Below are 16,606 nucleotides of genomic sequence, written 5' to 3'. Positions count from 1 at the left end.
GCTTTTTTTTCATTTACAGTGCAAAAAATAAAAACCCAGTGGTGATTAAATACCACCAAAAAAAGTTCTATTTGTGTGATAAAAAATTATAAAAATTTCATATGAGTACAGTGTTACATGCAATTGTCATTCAAAGTGCGACAGTGCTGAAAGCTTAAAATTGGCCTGGGTAGGAAGGGGGGAAAAGTGCCCAGTAGGCAAGTGGTTAATGACAATTGGCTTCAGCTAGTTCCAGATGTTCTGTTAGGACAGATCACAGTGATTTATTTTTTTGGGGGAGAGAAATGCGCTGACACCTCCTGGGAGACATACTTTTTTTTTTTACTTATGCTATGTAAATGGGAACAAAAACAAAGTTGACTGCAAAAGTGGAAATATACTTTAAATCCTTCCTATGCATTTTCCTTCAGGTCAATTCATGCTAATTTCCTAAATCCTACCCATGTCATTTTAAGTGTCATAACATGACATGAAACACCTGATAAATGTGTATTTATGCAGTCACCTGTTTAATCTTTCTTCATATTACCAATAATATGGACTGGATGATATGTCAGAAAAGGTATATGGCAGACAAATTATCCTCTTAAAAGGATAGGCAAAGGTACATTACTACCCCAGCAGTAAAATAGGGAGACAGTTGAGTTAAATTAAAAAAGAATTCTCCACTTCCCCTAATATCAGGTCATACTGTATAACTAGATGTTCACACTTAAAATGTAAAGCATTACACTTATCTTTATCAATGCATAGCACAAAGTACACATGTTCATGTAGAAATTTGGTAATGGCAATCAGCAGCACGCAGGATGTCGGATTGAATCTATGCAGTTGTCTTCCACAGGAAGAAGATATTCTAAAGTAATACAAGTATTACTGCAAAATGACACAGATGAGTCATGAGTATATGTTCCTATCCAGGGAAACTGAAGCATTAGTCACTCTAAAATACTAAAAAATACAGCATCAAAGTCAGCTAAACAGCTAGTATAATCCCTGTACCAGTAATTTGATGTATGACACCAAGTTGGACTTAATAGAGCCGTGAAATGTTCTTATTTCCTAAGAGGAATTGTAGTCTGATTTGACATTTCTATTGTCAGTAGATGAGTCGCTGCAAACTTACAGAAGCACTGGTGAAATTTCTGTATTTTCCTTAAAATGCATATGAAATTGTGGAACCTGTGAGACTAAAGCACACATGCAATACAGCCTTCTGGCAATTGCTGCTCATTTCAGTCCAGAGACAATAGTGAATTTAATACAATGGGACTCATACAAATGGAAAACTGTTCTTGATATACCAAGTACAAAAAGACTCCAGTGATAGTATTGTTGGAATGTGTTTTGGAAACCATCTATGAAACCCATTTTCAAACGTTTTAGGGTTATGTGTGCATATGTATGTATTTTATGTAGTTAAAGTGGTTGTAAAGGCTTGAGGTTTTTTACCTTCATGCATTCTATGCATGAAGGTAAAAAACCTGTGTGCAGCAGTGCCCCCAGCCCCCTCAATACTTACCGGAGCCTCATCGTGATCCAGCAATGTGCACAACAGCCTTGGTCCAGGGTCTCTGCCTTCTCTTTGGCTGAGACAGCAAGCTGGAGCCATTGGCTCCCACTGCTGTAAATCACAGCAAGTCAGTCAATGAAGAGAGGGGGGAACCCAAGCCGTGGCTCCGTATGTGAATGGACACAAGGAGCAGCGGGTGCCCCCACAGCAAGTTGCTTGCTAGGGGGGCACCCGACAGAAAGGAGGAGCCAGGAGAGCCTGCGGGGGACCCAAGAGGAGGTGAATCCAGGCTGTTCTAGTCAAAACCACTACACACAGCAGGTAAGCATAGACATGTTTTCTTATTTTAAAAAAGAAAAAAATAAACCCTTAGTATCACTTTAAAAAAGAACTAAAGGCAACACTTTTTTTCACTTTGGATAGAGTAAGGGAGGGTTATAACCCGTCAGTTTTTTTTCTCAATACGTGCCCCATTGGGGAGATTCCCCTTCACTTTGCCTGTCCTATAGCCAGAAGTGAGAGGTAATCCCTCCAAAGCAAGGGAATCCCTGGTTGTCACCAGCGTAATAAAAAACTAGTATCCCCACTGAAACATTCCTCTCTCTATTATCTTCTGAGGAAAAAAACAGGATTTGGAATTTTCTTTCACTTTCAGTGACAACAGTAAACATGACAAAGAGATGGTGAATCTACCTAATGGGGACACAGGCAGCAAAAAAAACCTGACAAGAGTTTTAGTCCCTCTACACTCTGTTCAAAATTGAAAAACATTTTGCCTTTAGTTATACATTAATTACATTTATGCAAACAAATATTTCTAGGAATACAGTCTAGTGAGTGTGCATTCTACATGACAGGTGCAGCAATAGTTGGTTCTTTGTACAATATTTTTTCTTGAGGGACGATACACAAACCTGGTATTTCAGTAGAAACCAATGGGATTCAAACCACCAATAGGATTCTTATGAAGTATAAAATATAGAGAAAGGATAAGCACATTTGATAAACTGAAATAAACTTGAAAGTACTTATGAATACCAAGACTGAGAGACATGGGGGGTGTGAGAAGTAAACAGCTGTTTCATGCTTGCCAACACTTTGTCAAGATTCAGTCCCATATATCTGTTCAACAAGTGTGTGCAGCTGGGCTCTATGCATCATGATTGGCTGACCTACCATATGTAACTATGCTAAGAATCACTGATTTTTTTGGAGTGCTTTACAAAAATTTAGTGCTATGGGAAACAGACACCTTCCGTTCCTACAGTTATAATACATCGACCATAGTGTCATGACCTGATTAACTATTAGGGTTCATTTACAAGTAGTCAAAACTACAAAAAGTAGTCAGGTGAATTTTTAAATGCAGTACAAACATATATGCAAGATGTATTCCAATGAGCCTAGTTTATACCACTGCAGTGCTCTTATGTGCGTTTAAAAAAGTACAGCATGCTACATTTTTCTTGCACTACTACATCACAAACGCGCGTAAATGCACACAAACACACCACAAACATGCATGAATGTGTACAAACACGTGTAAAGGTACCTTAGTAAAAAATTATGGAAATAAATGAAAAAAATACTCAAACACTGAAAACGCATGTAAACGCACCTGCAGAAACACACAGTGAATGCAGAGATTGTGGTGTAAATGGGTCCTAAGTACAGTACAGGGTACAGTTAGCCTGTGCTTAGAGCCAGCAAATGAAAAGATGCGGCTTTTCCCTGCATAGTTTAAGCCACATATTTTTTCCATATTCATCAGTAAAAGTAAAGAAATCTCATAATAGCTTGTTTACATATTTGTACAATATTCCACGCCAGGTTAAGCCTAGAAAAATGTTCTGTGGAAAAAAGTGACCGTAGCAGAGGGGTGTTGCTTTAAGCTGTGAATGTTGTATGTCTACAGCTTCCTGCAATGACTAGTCAACACAATATATCGTATTTACAAAAACAAATATGAGCCACAGCACAGTGGCCTCCAAACTGAAACCCAGGGGCCGGATGTGGCCCTTTACTTGCTTTTACCCAGCCCTTGGGGCACTATTCCATCCACTGATTCCAACATTGGGACATCATTTCTGACACTAAGAATCGAGCACAAATCCTCCCAATTACATGAACGGTAGTATACAATTCCACCCAATATCACTAACAATGAAGCACTATTCCTCCCAATGACATTAACAATGTGGCACTATTTCTCTCGCTTACACCTAAAATGGGGCACAATTGCTTCCAAAAATACAAGCAATAGAGCACACTTCCTTCCACTGACACGGCAGTTGGGCACTATTCATTCCACGGACACCTACAGTAGAGCACAATTCCTCTCATTGACACCAGTGCTGGGATACAATTCCTTCCAATGACACCAACCATGGGGAACTATTCAGCCAATTACCACCAATGGTGGGGCATTGTTCCTCCCACTGACACCAATGACAAGCCACTATTCCACCCACTAACACTAGTGATGGGGCACAATTCCTCCCACTGACACCAACAATGGGCCACAATTCCTTCCATTGACACCAATGATGGAGAACTATTCCTTCCACTGACACTGACAATGGGGTACGATTCCTCCCCTAATTCCAAAGATCTGGCGTTGTTTACACCTAGTGAAGCCAGGACATTTTCTTCTCTGACTTCCTGCTTTCCGCCCCCCCTGAAGTCTGAAAGACCGTTAACTGGCCTTTTGTTTAGAACATTTGGAGACCCCTGCTATAGCAGTACTGAGGCTTTGAATTCATATTGTGCCAAGAAAGGTATAGTACAGTCTACACTGTAAATATCATGGAAACCCATATGTTATTTTATCATAAATGTCCTGTATGCAGAAAAGACACCTTACACCAGCCTCTTGTCAGCTCGAAGAAGTTTATTGGAGAATTCACTGATGAGGACAAGGAACGGCAAGTTAGGAGGTGGTAGACCTTCTTTTGCTAGCTCTTTGAAAGCAAATTCAATTCCTTGCCTGACAAAATAGGAAAATAAAGATAAAAAAGTTAACATGAATACATTTTACCATTCTGGAAGAATTCGTAAAAGTAAACAGAAGTATAGGCAAAAAAAAAAAAAAATGTGTTTTCTTTTTCAAAATATCTATGAACATATTGCTGAACAACCTTTTTCTGAAATGTACTATTTGCTTTTGGCTCCTTTCACATGGATGTTCCAATCGGGCCCACCTGGGGCGGTGGACACATGTCCATTTACACCCGCCGACATCCAATCCGTTTGATCTGCCAAAAAAGAGATGGCTCCCCTTCAGTCTGTCTAATCATATGGCAGTCGGATGAAAAGGACAGGCGGTCCTTTTCCATCTGACCGCCCATAGAGGACAGCAGGCTGTGTTTGTTTCCGCTCTGCAGCAGTGGAGCAGACACAGACCTGTCATCCGCTTGCTCAGTGGGGATCAGCAGAGAGATCCCCCGCTGAGCAAGCGGATCCACTGATGGGTTCGCCCCGTGTGGGCCAAATTTCAGAAAAATGACAGTTGTCAAAATCATTATTTACTGCATCAAAACAGTTGGGACCCTTTCACACTACCATGCACCACAGTGCACTGTGTTAAGGCAGCTCATTCATTTTGAACAGGCTGGCAGTACAACTTTACACAGTAAAAATTGTACATGCACCAATTGTTTTATGCGACACACTGCAAACTCAAACTATGGAGGTTATTTACGAAAACTGGAAAGTGCAAAATCTGGTGCAGCTCTGCAGAGAAGCTGATTGGCTACCATGCACAGCTGCGCCAGACGCTGAGTGCACCGGTTTTGGGTGAATCTCCCCCAAAGTGGTGTGCTGTGGTGCATTTTCTATTGGCCGCTACTGTCCAGTGTGGTGGGGTGCCATTCAGCATGAATGGTACCACAACACACCGTGGTGCTCTTGTAACTGAAATGCAAAGATCTGAATGAGCCCTAAAGGGATCTGCTGGGTAAATTTAGTCTAAACTATCATATGCAAAATATAATTTTGTCTGTTTTATACAACATTCTATATTCAATCCTACATTGTAATTTAAGATAATAAACATTACATAATAATAAACATTACAGCCAGGTAACTTTTGCTTTGTTTGACTTTGCTCAGCTAGAAAACTGCAGAACCTCCTTCATAAAATGTCTGAGCTCATTTTTTCTTGCTCCCTTTCATGTTTGAAGTGCAGTGTGGGGGAGGACAGAAGAAAATCTGGTTGGTTGCTATGAACAACAAAAAGTGTTTGATAAACTTTAAACACACATACATGAGGGTCAATGTACTTTAAAAGGGCTCAGCCTAATAAAGCTTTGTCCATAGTGCTGTGTAATGGTATAAATAGCATAGTGAATGTAAGGGGAAAACCTCCACTTCACATACTTGTGCATCATAGCAATAGATTCTCTGCATTTCACGTGGTCCATGCCAAACGTTAGAGAAAAGCGGCGAGCCAGCTCCTTTATGTTAGTGAATGACGCAGGGGACGGGGTGGCACTGTCATGTGCTTCTCTGTGCTCCAGAAACAGCTGCAATCACATCACCATGCCAGAAAAAAGAAAGCAGAGCTGTGACGGGTCATGTCTTTTTAAGGAACAAGGACATTCAGTTTTGTTAATTTGCGTTCATTTTCAGCTGTCTCTCAATGACCTTCCTCCCCGGTGTCAAGGGGGGGCTATTTACAATGCACTGAATGAAATGGCAAGCATTTGTATCCCTCTAATAACAAGCCTGACGACATGATAAGTCATGCTTTCAATTATGTTTCTAGATCAGCCAGGAAACATGCAATCCTGTCACAAATCACACACAGTTCTATCTTCTAGTGCTTTCAATTAAAAGCCACAAAATAGAAGCTGCCTGCCAAATCTGATAACTGATAATCTTCCTAAGTACATTGTATTTCTACATATATGACATACAGCTGACACTGATTCAGGGAAATCATTATCTATTGCCTTACATGGTACATAATGTAACTGGCATTCACCCTCACTTTCTGCTGACATATTTTAACTAATTGCGCTAGTCCCAGATTATTCAGCAAGGCAGTGCAAAAAGCAAACTTGAAGTCAAATATGCTGAAACCCATAGCAGCTAATAAGAATACAATTGAAGTCAATTGACTGGAATTTAAATTGATTGGTTGCCAGGGGTTACTGCACTTGCTCTTTTTCTTACTAAATAAGCCTAATACAATATTATTGTACCATTTGTGTTCTGTATTATACTAATATACTGTAATAAATGATATTTTCACCAGTGGTAGTTTTCGAACATCTAGTGTTATCCCTAGTACACATGATGAGAAAGATCGCATAAACAAAAAACATTTTTAGAGTGGCTGTATGATAATCTGATCATTAGTACACAGCTTTCGAGAGCCAATCAAGACAGTTCATGCGAAATTATCCAAAGGGACAAGCACGAAAAATTTTCTAGGAATATAACAGAACAAATGATTTTTGCTTAATCAGTACAGTATCTGTAAAAAAATCGAGTGACCAAGACCGTTCATGCTCGAAAATGAAAGAATACGCTACAATACAATACATTACACCATCACAGGAAGTTGTATTCTGTCATATGATAATTTTCATAACTCTAGTAACCTATCAGTTTTGGATATGAGACTAGCATGCAAAAAAAGATGATCATTCCTCCAATATACTCATCAAGTGTAGTAGGCAGGGGCGGACTGCCCATTAGAGTACTCAGGCACTGCCCGAGGGCCCGGGGTCAGTAGGGGGCCCCATGAAATGCCCCTGGTACCTTTTATAGGGTTTTTTGGGTGTGCTTTGAGTGTGGGCAAGGACACAGGGGCCCCATGATCCCTTATTGCCTGGGGGCCCCATAAGTTGTCAGTCCGTCCCTGGTACTAGGAATTACTGTAAATACAAAATATACCTCTATCAAAATAATTTTAATTTGACTGTTATGTTGGCCATAGAATCAGGTACAGTGGGTATAAAAAGAATCACAACCCCCCCCCCCCCCTTTAAAATAATCACATTTTGTTGCTTTGCAGCCTGAAATGAAGACAGACATGGTTTTTGTTTTATCCAGCTGTATTTACCTAGTGCAACGTATAACATTCAAGTAAAAGATATAACACCAACATGTTAGAAATGTATTTTTTAAATTCAAAAACAGAATCACCAAGTTTGAAATAGGATCATCCCCCATCCCCAAAGGTGTAGCTAATCACCTTCTCAATGACACACAAAGCCATTTGACTTTCAACTGTGATCAGCTGTAGTTATGTTGATTAGCTCAGCATGAAAATAGCTTTCCTGGAGCATTTCAGTCCCTGATAGGGTAACTGAAGCAAACAATCAACTATGGATGGCAAAGCACTGTCAAAAGATCTCTGGGATAAAGTTGTGGACAGGCAAAAGTCAAGAGATGGATACAAAAAAGTGTCAAAGGCTTTATCAATGCCTAGAAGCACAGTGAAGTCTATTATTAAGAAATGGAATGTATTTGATACAACACAGACCCTCACTGGATCAGGATGCCACTCCAAACTGGGTGAAAGTGCCAGGAGGAAACTGGTCAGAGAGGCTACCAAGAGGCCTACAGCAACTCCAAAGCAGTTGCAGGAATGACAAAAAGTGGTCATTGTGTGCATGTGACAACAATATCACAAATTCTCCACAAATGTGGCTTGTATAAGAGGGTTTCAAGAAAAAAGCCATTCCTCAAGAAAGGCTACATGCAGTCACCACTGATCTTTGCCAAAACACTCCTGAAAACGCACCTGAGGACATATGGAAAAAGGTGTTATGGTCAAATGAGACTAAAATTTAACTATTTGGCCTCAACACCAAATGATATGTCTGCCGAAACTCCAATATAGCTCATCATCCAGATAACACTATTCCTCCAAAGACATGCTGGTAGGTTAACTGGATCCTGTCTAAATTAGCCCTAGTATGTGTAGGAATGTACGTTAGGGAATTTAGATTGTACGCCCCTTGACTGGGACTGATGTGAATGTAATATCTATAATATATATATAGAGAGAGAGAGAGCTGCGTAAATTGACAGCGCTATATAAGTACCTGTAATAAATAAAAATAAAATTCCTACAGAAAAGCATGGAGGTGGTAAAATCCTAATATCCTGATATGGGAGAGTTTCTCTGCAGCAGGCACTGGAGCACTTGTCAGGATAGAAGAAAAAATGGATGGGTCAAAATACTGTAAAATTTTTGAGGAAAATCTGCTGCCCTCTGCCAGAAAGTTGTCAATGGGAAGAAGGTTTACCTTCCAACATGACAATGACCCAAAGCACACAGTAGAAATGACCACACAGTGGTTGAAGGAGAAAAAAGGTGACTGTCCTTGAATGACCTAGTCAAAGCCCAGACTTAAAACCCCATTGAAAATCTGTGGAATGACTTGAAGACTGCAGTCCACAAACTGTCATAATCAAATTTAACTAAGCTTGTGCAGTTCTGCAAAGAAGAGTGGGCAAATATTGCAAATTCTAGATGTGCAAAGTTAGTAGAGACATATCCCAACAGACTAAAGGCTAGAATTAAAGTAAAAGGTGGTTCAACAAAATACTGACACAAGTGGGTGTACCTTTTTCCAAATCAGTGATTCTGTTTTTGATTTTTTTTTCTTTTTTCTGCCATGTTAGTGTTATATCTTTCATTTGGATGTTATAAGTTGCATTGAGTAAATACAGCAAGATAGAACAAAAACTGTGTCTGACTTTATTTCAGGCTGCAAAGCAACAAAATGTGATTATTTTAAGGGGGGGGTGATTCTTTTCTACACCCACTGTATATTCTAGGGTTCATTCACTAAAAATGGAGAGTGCAGCTCTGCATAGAAACCAATTAGCTTCCAGGATTTTTGGCAAAGTTTAATTGAACAAGCTGAAATTAGAAGCATATTGGCTATCATGCACAGCTACACCAGATTTTGCACTCTCCAGTTTTAGTAAATCAACCCCACTGTGTCAATAAACAAATACGTCTCATTTTATAATAATTGCCAGTTTCAGCTTCTTTACTTTTCTTGATATTTGAAAAGTAAAGGATAAATCATGAGCATGTAAACAGAGGGTTTCTTGAATGCAAGCTGCAAGAAAAGCAATTGTTTGGCCTACAGCTATTAGGATGCCATCTACATTTTTAGAACCCATAGTAGAAAAATAACTAATACAATGTCTGTGAAGGTCAGGTCATGGTATAGCTAGTCACATTCACAACATATGCAGTTGAATGTGGCTAACTACTACACCCTGTTCCAAATTATTATGCAAATTCTATTTAAGTGTCACAAAGATTAAATATTTTGTTTTTCAGTTTAACTCATGGATGGCATTGTGTGTCAGGGCTCTTTTGATCACTGAAAACAATCTCGGACACCTGTGATAATTAGATTGGCAGGTGAGCCCAATTTAAGGAAAAACTACTAAAGGAGGGCATTCCACATTATTAAGCAGAGCACCATTTTCAAGCAATATGGGGAAGAAAAAGGATCTCTCTGCTGCCAAAAAGAGTGAAATAGTTTAATGCCTTGGACGAGGTATGAAAACATTAGATATTTCATGAAAACTTAAGCGTGATCATCGCACTATTAAGAGATTTGTGGCTGATTCAGAACTCAGACGGGTTCGTGCAGATAAAGGCACATTGAGGAAGATTTCTGCCAGATGCATGCATCGGATCAAGAGAGCAGCTGCTAAAATACCATTACATAGCAGCAAACAGATATTTGAAGCTGCTGGTGCCTCTGCAGTCCCACAGACATCAAGGTGTAGAGTCCTCCAGAGTCTTGCAACTGTGCATAAACCTTCTATTCGGCCACCAATAACCAATGCTCACAAGCAGAAACAGCTGCATTGGGCAGAAAAATACACGAAGACTAATTTTCAAACAGTCCTGTTCACTGATGAGTGCCGTGCAACCCTGGATGGTCCAGATGGATGGAGTAGTGGATGGTTGGTGGACGGCCACCCTGTTCCAACAAGGCTGCGACGTCAGCAAGGCAGTGGTGGAGTCATGTTTTGGGCCGGAATCATGGGAACAGAGCTGGTCAGCCCCTTTAGGGTCCCTGAAGGTGTAAAGATGACCTCTGCAAAGTATGTGGAGTTTATGACTGACCACTTTCTTCCCTGGTACAGAAAGAAGAACTATGCTTTCCGTAATAAAATCATCTTCATGCATGACAATGCACCATCTCATGCTGCAAAGAATACCTCTGCATCAATGGCTGCTCTGGGGATAAAAGGAGAGAAAGTCATGGTGTGGCCTCCATCCACCCCTGACCTCAAGCCTATTGAGAACCTTTAGAGCATCCTCAAGCAAAAAATCTATGAGAGTGGGAGGCAGTTTACATCCAAACAGCAGCTCTGGGAGGATATTCTGACATCTTGCAAACAAATTCAAGCAGAAACTGTCCAAAAACTCACAAGTTCAATGGATGCAAGACTTGTGAAGCTGCTATCAAATAAGGGGTCCTATGTTAAAATGTAACGTGACCTGTTAAAATGTTTAAAAAATTAAAATGTTGTTAAAAGTTTGATTGAAATAGCTTTTGATTTCAGTAAATATGCTGCAAACACAACAAATGACAATTTTCAGTTCTTTACAACCTCTAAAGTGTTTTGAAACTTACTGTGCGTAATAATTTGGAACAGTACATTGTAAGTGTTTTATGTTTAAAAAAAATCCTGTTATCATTAGGAGGTTTGTGCAATAAAATTTGAATTGTACTCTTAATAGTTGATAACATGAGAATTATGCTGACTGTTATTTACATCAATTATTTAGGTAAATGAGAAAAATATAATTTGCATAATAATTTGGAACAGGGTGAACTAACAAACTGATGTAACAATATTGTATACCCAAAACATGCATTTTCCTTTTCCCCATTTTATAAAGATAATTTGTGCTACCTATGACAACCTGTGTTCCCATCATGCAGCAAAGAAATAGCGGGGGTTTTGGACAGTGACTAACCTGTTTTACTTACTATTTACTTATTTTTGCATTTCATGTATTTTTTGATTCTCAAAAAGCAGGGTGTTTGGTCTTGCAATGCATTCAGCACTTTCAGGCTTCCTTCATTCCTCCTTGTAGGCACCATGACTTTACAGAGACTGGATTTTTAACCAAGCAGAGTATTCTGTGCCCTGCAGTTTTCAGCTTTTTTTTCCTGCCACTTTTTTTCAATTTCCTTACACTTCATTAACCCTCTTATTTTATGGATTTAGGATTATCCCTCCTTATACTTTGTGTTACCCCACTCATTTTTTCACTATGTCCCTCCATGTTATAAATTTAAACTCACCAAACTCTACTGCTATAATCCTGGTGAAATCTGGAGACCGGTGCTTAGGCTGAAAACGTTTGCTTGTCACATAATCATCTTCACAAGGATACAGCGGGTACATGGAGGCTTTTCAATGTACTTTCTTTATTGGGTACAACTTAATGGTACAGGATCTACTGATGCTGATGTGTAACAACTTACTCGATCCAATACAATCATATAGTTAAGAATATAAAAAACATTTTATATGCGGATAAGCTTTGTACCACATTTTGAAAGGTGGGCTCTAATTTCTCCAGCAGAAGGGCTCCAACTTTGGGTATCATTTGGTCCCCCAGTCTTTTTTGTTCTGTGAACTCTTATAAATTTAGTACTTGATTACGGACCACCGGATCATATCTTGCAGACAGTGTAAAAGACACAAGTACCTAGGTTGCCTCTTTTGTTAATAATAAGACATATCCACTGAAACAGTATATTAACTGTCGAAGATGGTCATATATATTATTGAATGTAAAGTCTGTCGTGTACAATATATAGGATGTACTATTTGTGCTTTACAGATAAGAGTTTCAGAACATTATAATGATACCAATAATCCTAAAGCAAAAAATATATCAAACGTATACAAACATTTCAGAGAAGTACATGGGGGTAACCTTTGTTCTTTCTACTTTTTTTTGGCCTGGAACAAATCAAGAAAAGTGTAAGAGAGGGCGATATATATCGCATCCTGCTGAAGTGTGAGGTATGGTGAATATTAGGATGGATGTTAACCTTTTTTTGAGATAAGAACGATTCATTCTGTACTGGATGGTTCTGTATATTATTATGGAGATTGACAATATTATTAGTATGAATTTTTATTACATCTACCAGTAAAGAGAGTTATATCATTCTTTTTGGGTTGGGACAGTTGTCTTCAGATTTGTATTTTCATCAATTAAGTCTAATTGTTTTAATTAATTAAGTAATTACTGTCCCCACTTGTGGTTTGTAGGGGCTGAACTATTAAATATATATATATATATATATCACATTTTATGTACTGCATGCTTTGAGGAAGGCTCTCACCGTGTCAGCATCAGTAGATCCTGTACCATTAAGTTGTAACCAATAAAGAAAGTGCATTGAGAAGTCACCGTGTAGCGGGCTGTATCCTTTTGAAGATGATTATCCCTCCATGTTATACTTAATTCTTTACAATGGGCTAACATTTTACTGTATATGTTCCTGATCACCATTTCACTCTTCTGGGAATATTGTATTTTTAGTGAAACAATTATATACAGGTGCAGTCCTAGGAACTTCTCCTCGGTACTCAAGCACAGTTTATCTACTGGACAATGATATATGTATTTGGAATTTCTTATACAATTTAAAGGCCTGGGCTTATATCCAGTCATGAATAATTGGCATGTTCTATAATATCGGGATAAATGTATTTTTAATGTTTTTTGGGGGTTCTACATTTTCTGTGTTTACTATGTATTCTTTATTTACTGTGTTAACAGATCAATACAAAGTTACATTTTTATATTGGCAAATAGTTTGGGGAGGTTGCGCTTGTGTGATTCCTGTACTCATTTTTAGGGCAGATTACAAATTGAAAGCCAATGCTGAACTGTTGCTATGGACAACAACCCAACTTTTATATTTTTTTCATGACTGTGACTGACTTAAAAACAGAATGGCTGCACTTAGCCTAAGGTATGTGCACATCACTCAGGAAGAATAGGAAAGAGGATAGGGTAGAATTAAAGTTAGGCTCCATAGGCCCTTGAGAGGTAAGGATCAAACTTGGCCTTAGCAACCCAATGACATATTTGGGAAAGGCAGATAGTGTATATTCATATATGTACTAAAGAAAATATCTGCATGTTTATGAACAGCTTAAATTTGCTCTGGATCCTTAACTCATTACTATTGCTCCTTCATTTATTTATGTTCATACTTAAAGCAGATTTCACATGTCTTTACAAGAGTTTTGAGGGAATATCAGGATGGTTTGTCCTGAGTAATGACATCATTAAAAAATATTACAATTTCTTCACAAACATGTTTAACCTTACCTTTTTCAAGCAAACGACCAATGTTTTTGCACTCTCTATCCTGTTGATCTGTCTGGTTCGGCTCAAGGTTTCCTTAATTATATCACCAAAGTCATTGTAGGTCTACAGTAATAAAAACATTTTCTAGATTGTAACATTTATACAGCTCCAGACGCATAAGTTATATACTTCTTAAAAAGGTTTGATAATTGAATAGGTTGAACATAAGAATAATTTAATAATAATATAGCAATTAAGAAATAGAAATCATTTCATAAGATATAAAGGATACCTGGGATAAAACTGCCTAAAAGGAAAATGGCTATGATGCCCACACCATCCTCTACCTACTTTTTCAAGCTGGACCTGGTAAAGTGACTTGTGGAACCAACTGATTGGTATATTCTGTCAGATGTTTAGAGCTTGTTCAGTAAAGCTATATTGAGGGCAATGATGATGTGCACAGTGCGGCAACTCAGCAATCAGATTTCTTGCTATTGAATTGAAAGGATTTTGACTGGCTACTCTGGATTACAGCGCTACTGCCTGATAAACACATCAATGTTAAATCTAAATACAAAAATGATATTAAACAATTATTCTCTATGTATAAAATGGGGCAAAACACAAAATTCTAAACAGTAAAGTATTAAGAAAGTTGCAGGCTAGTAATCAACTAATTTTCTTATATTGTGTTTGGTCTGCAGAAAAATGCGTGCATTCTAGAAAATGTCCATCCATACGCCCAAAAAAGAAGAATACATATTAATATTAGATAATTTACCTTCATATACTGCTTGTAAATCTCTGCTACAGCTGACATCTCGACTACACTGGAAGTTATCATTTTGCAATAAACAGCCAGCAGCATCCTCTTCCTGTGTAGAATGACCAAGGTTGCATCCTCATCTTTCTCTGCAGACACTGCTGCATATTAGAATAATAAATTATAATTACCTCTTATACATCATTAAAAAGAAATAGTATGTCAGCAGTCCAGTAAACATACTAGTTAAACATTCAATATTTATAATTAACCCTGGACCCCTGGCATGCACTGCTGCTGGAACAAAATTCTGTGATGATCTTTTTACTTCCAGTGATATACTTATATATACAGTGCATTCTTAAAATATTCCGATTTCCTTCACTTTTTTAAATTTTATTATGTTGCAGCCCAATACTACAGCTGTTTAAATTCATTTTTTTTCATTAATCTACACTCAGCACCCCATAATGATAAGGTGAAAACAGAATTTTAAAAATGTTTGCAAAAGTACCTCCCATTTCTCTTGATCGTTGCTGAGTTTCTACTCCTTGATTGGAGTCCACTTGCGGTAAAATTAAATTGATTGCTGCTGCACTGAAGGTTCCCATGAGCACAGTGGCCTCCGTAATTCTCAAATGGAAGAAGTCTGGCACAACCAGGACTCTTCCAAGAGCTGGTTGACTGGCCAAACTGAGCAATCAGGGGAGAAGGGCCCTAGTAATAGAGGTGAGCAAGAACTCCATGGTCACTCTGAGCTCCAGATATCCTGTGTGGAGATGGGACAATGATGCAGGACAAACCATCACGGCAGCCCTCCACCAATCTGGGCTTTATGGCAAAGTGGCTAGACGGAAGTCTCTCCTCAATGCAAAACAAATGAAAGCCCGCTTGGAGTTTGCAAAAAAGCACCTGAAGGACCTCCATGATTAATCCCGGGGGCATGCCTTGGATGAAGGAGCTGAGGCTGCTTTTATTTGAAAACTTAAATATTTTTAAGTTCTGAAATGATCCTAAAACTTTTATATGTTTTAGGTATGAATAATAATAAAATATTTATGTGCACTAGTTTCTAATGCATGCTTATGTATAATTCCCTTCACACAGCATTAGTGGAATGCAGATGGACTATATTACTAGATGTTATGACATCTTCTTGCAATACAAGATTTGCTGAAAGAAAATCACCTTTGTCTTTCTCTGCTTGGGGAGTTTGAAAGACATGTTGAAGGATAAATGAGAGAAGCTCTGACTCCAGTGCTGAATCCACATGGTAAAATATCCCTCCTCTTCTGTTACTTAGCAACAAAAGTAGGTCACACAAGGAAAGGAAAGACTGAAAGAAGGTATTCAAAGTTATGCACACATATTGTAAATGACATTGTTCAAAAATTACATTAGCTCATTATTCTAACACAAAATGAATTTTACCCTATTTTACTCACCTGCTCCCTCACCGATTGATCACTGTGATTCAGGTATTTCCTGCAAAGCTGACAAAAGTCATTTACCTTTGTCCTAAGTATGTTACCTTCCACCTAGAAAAGCAGAACACATAGCTGTATATAAAAGGTGTATCAAAGTCTGCAAGGCTTAAACAGTTTCCACTGCACCTTTATTATAAAATGTCCAAAATCATCCCTACATATTACCAAATGAGAAAATAAAAACATAGATCTCAGACATGAACTTCTCCCAATTGGGCCGGCACTAGCCAGTTTACTTTCTGCAGGTTGCTGATGACCTCCATAGTAATATCAGCCATGGGAAACACCCAGCAAACAGTCTTAGGGCTTTACCTATTAATCACCTGTATACAGCAATCTTTGTGTATGATATAGGCAGGCATTATTTAAAAGGATAATTATTTCAAATTATGAGACAATATAACATGAAGCCAGTGTGCTCCATGTATCAGTGCTCCAAGAAATACAATGGTTTCATTATATATCATGTAAGACCGGGCAGAGGCAGAAGAGGTATCTGC

The 16,606-nt window shown here is 38.4% G+C and overlaps 1 protein-coding gene across 5 annotated transcripts in view; it reads right to left on the bottom strand.

Moving 5' to 3' along the window:
• Positions 1-16,606, bottom strand: part of LOC149449247 (cohesin subunit SA-2-like) — a 168,892-nt gene that overhangs the window by 80,268 nt on the left and 72,018 nt on the right. For 3 of the 5 annotated variants that reach the window (XM_089693528.1, XM_089693529.1, XM_089693526.1), the window contains exons 24-29: positions 16,065-16,157; positions 15,808-15,955; positions 14,638-14,780; positions 13,875-13,976; positions 5,891-6,036; positions 4,377-4,499 (exon numbers count right to left, since the gene is read on the bottom strand). In XM_089693528.1, coding sequence (XP_089549654.1) covers positions 4,377-4,499; positions 5,891-6,036; positions 13,875-13,976; positions 14,638-14,780; positions 15,808-15,955; positions 16,065-16,157 — 755 coding nt within the window. Of the gene's footprint in view, positions 1-4,371; positions 4,500-5,890; positions 6,037-13,874; positions 13,977-14,637; positions 14,781-15,807; positions 15,956-16,064; positions 16,158-16,606 lie in introns of all 5 variants that reach the window. The other 2 variants (XM_089693530.1, XM_089693527.1) reach the window with 2 other exon arrangements.

The sequence above is a fragment of the Staurois parvus genome, unplaced genomic scaffold, assembly GCF_062004578.1.
Source record: "Staurois parvus isolate SC_StPar_1 unplaced genomic scaffold, SC_StPar_1.0 ptg000634l, whole genome shotgun sequence".
Lineage (NCBI taxonomy): Eukaryota > Metazoa > Chordata > Amphibia > Anura > Ranidae > Staurois > Staurois parvus.
The sequence above is the reverse complement of the archived record's forward strand: the minus strand, read 5'-3'. Positions and strand labels throughout refer to the sequence as shown.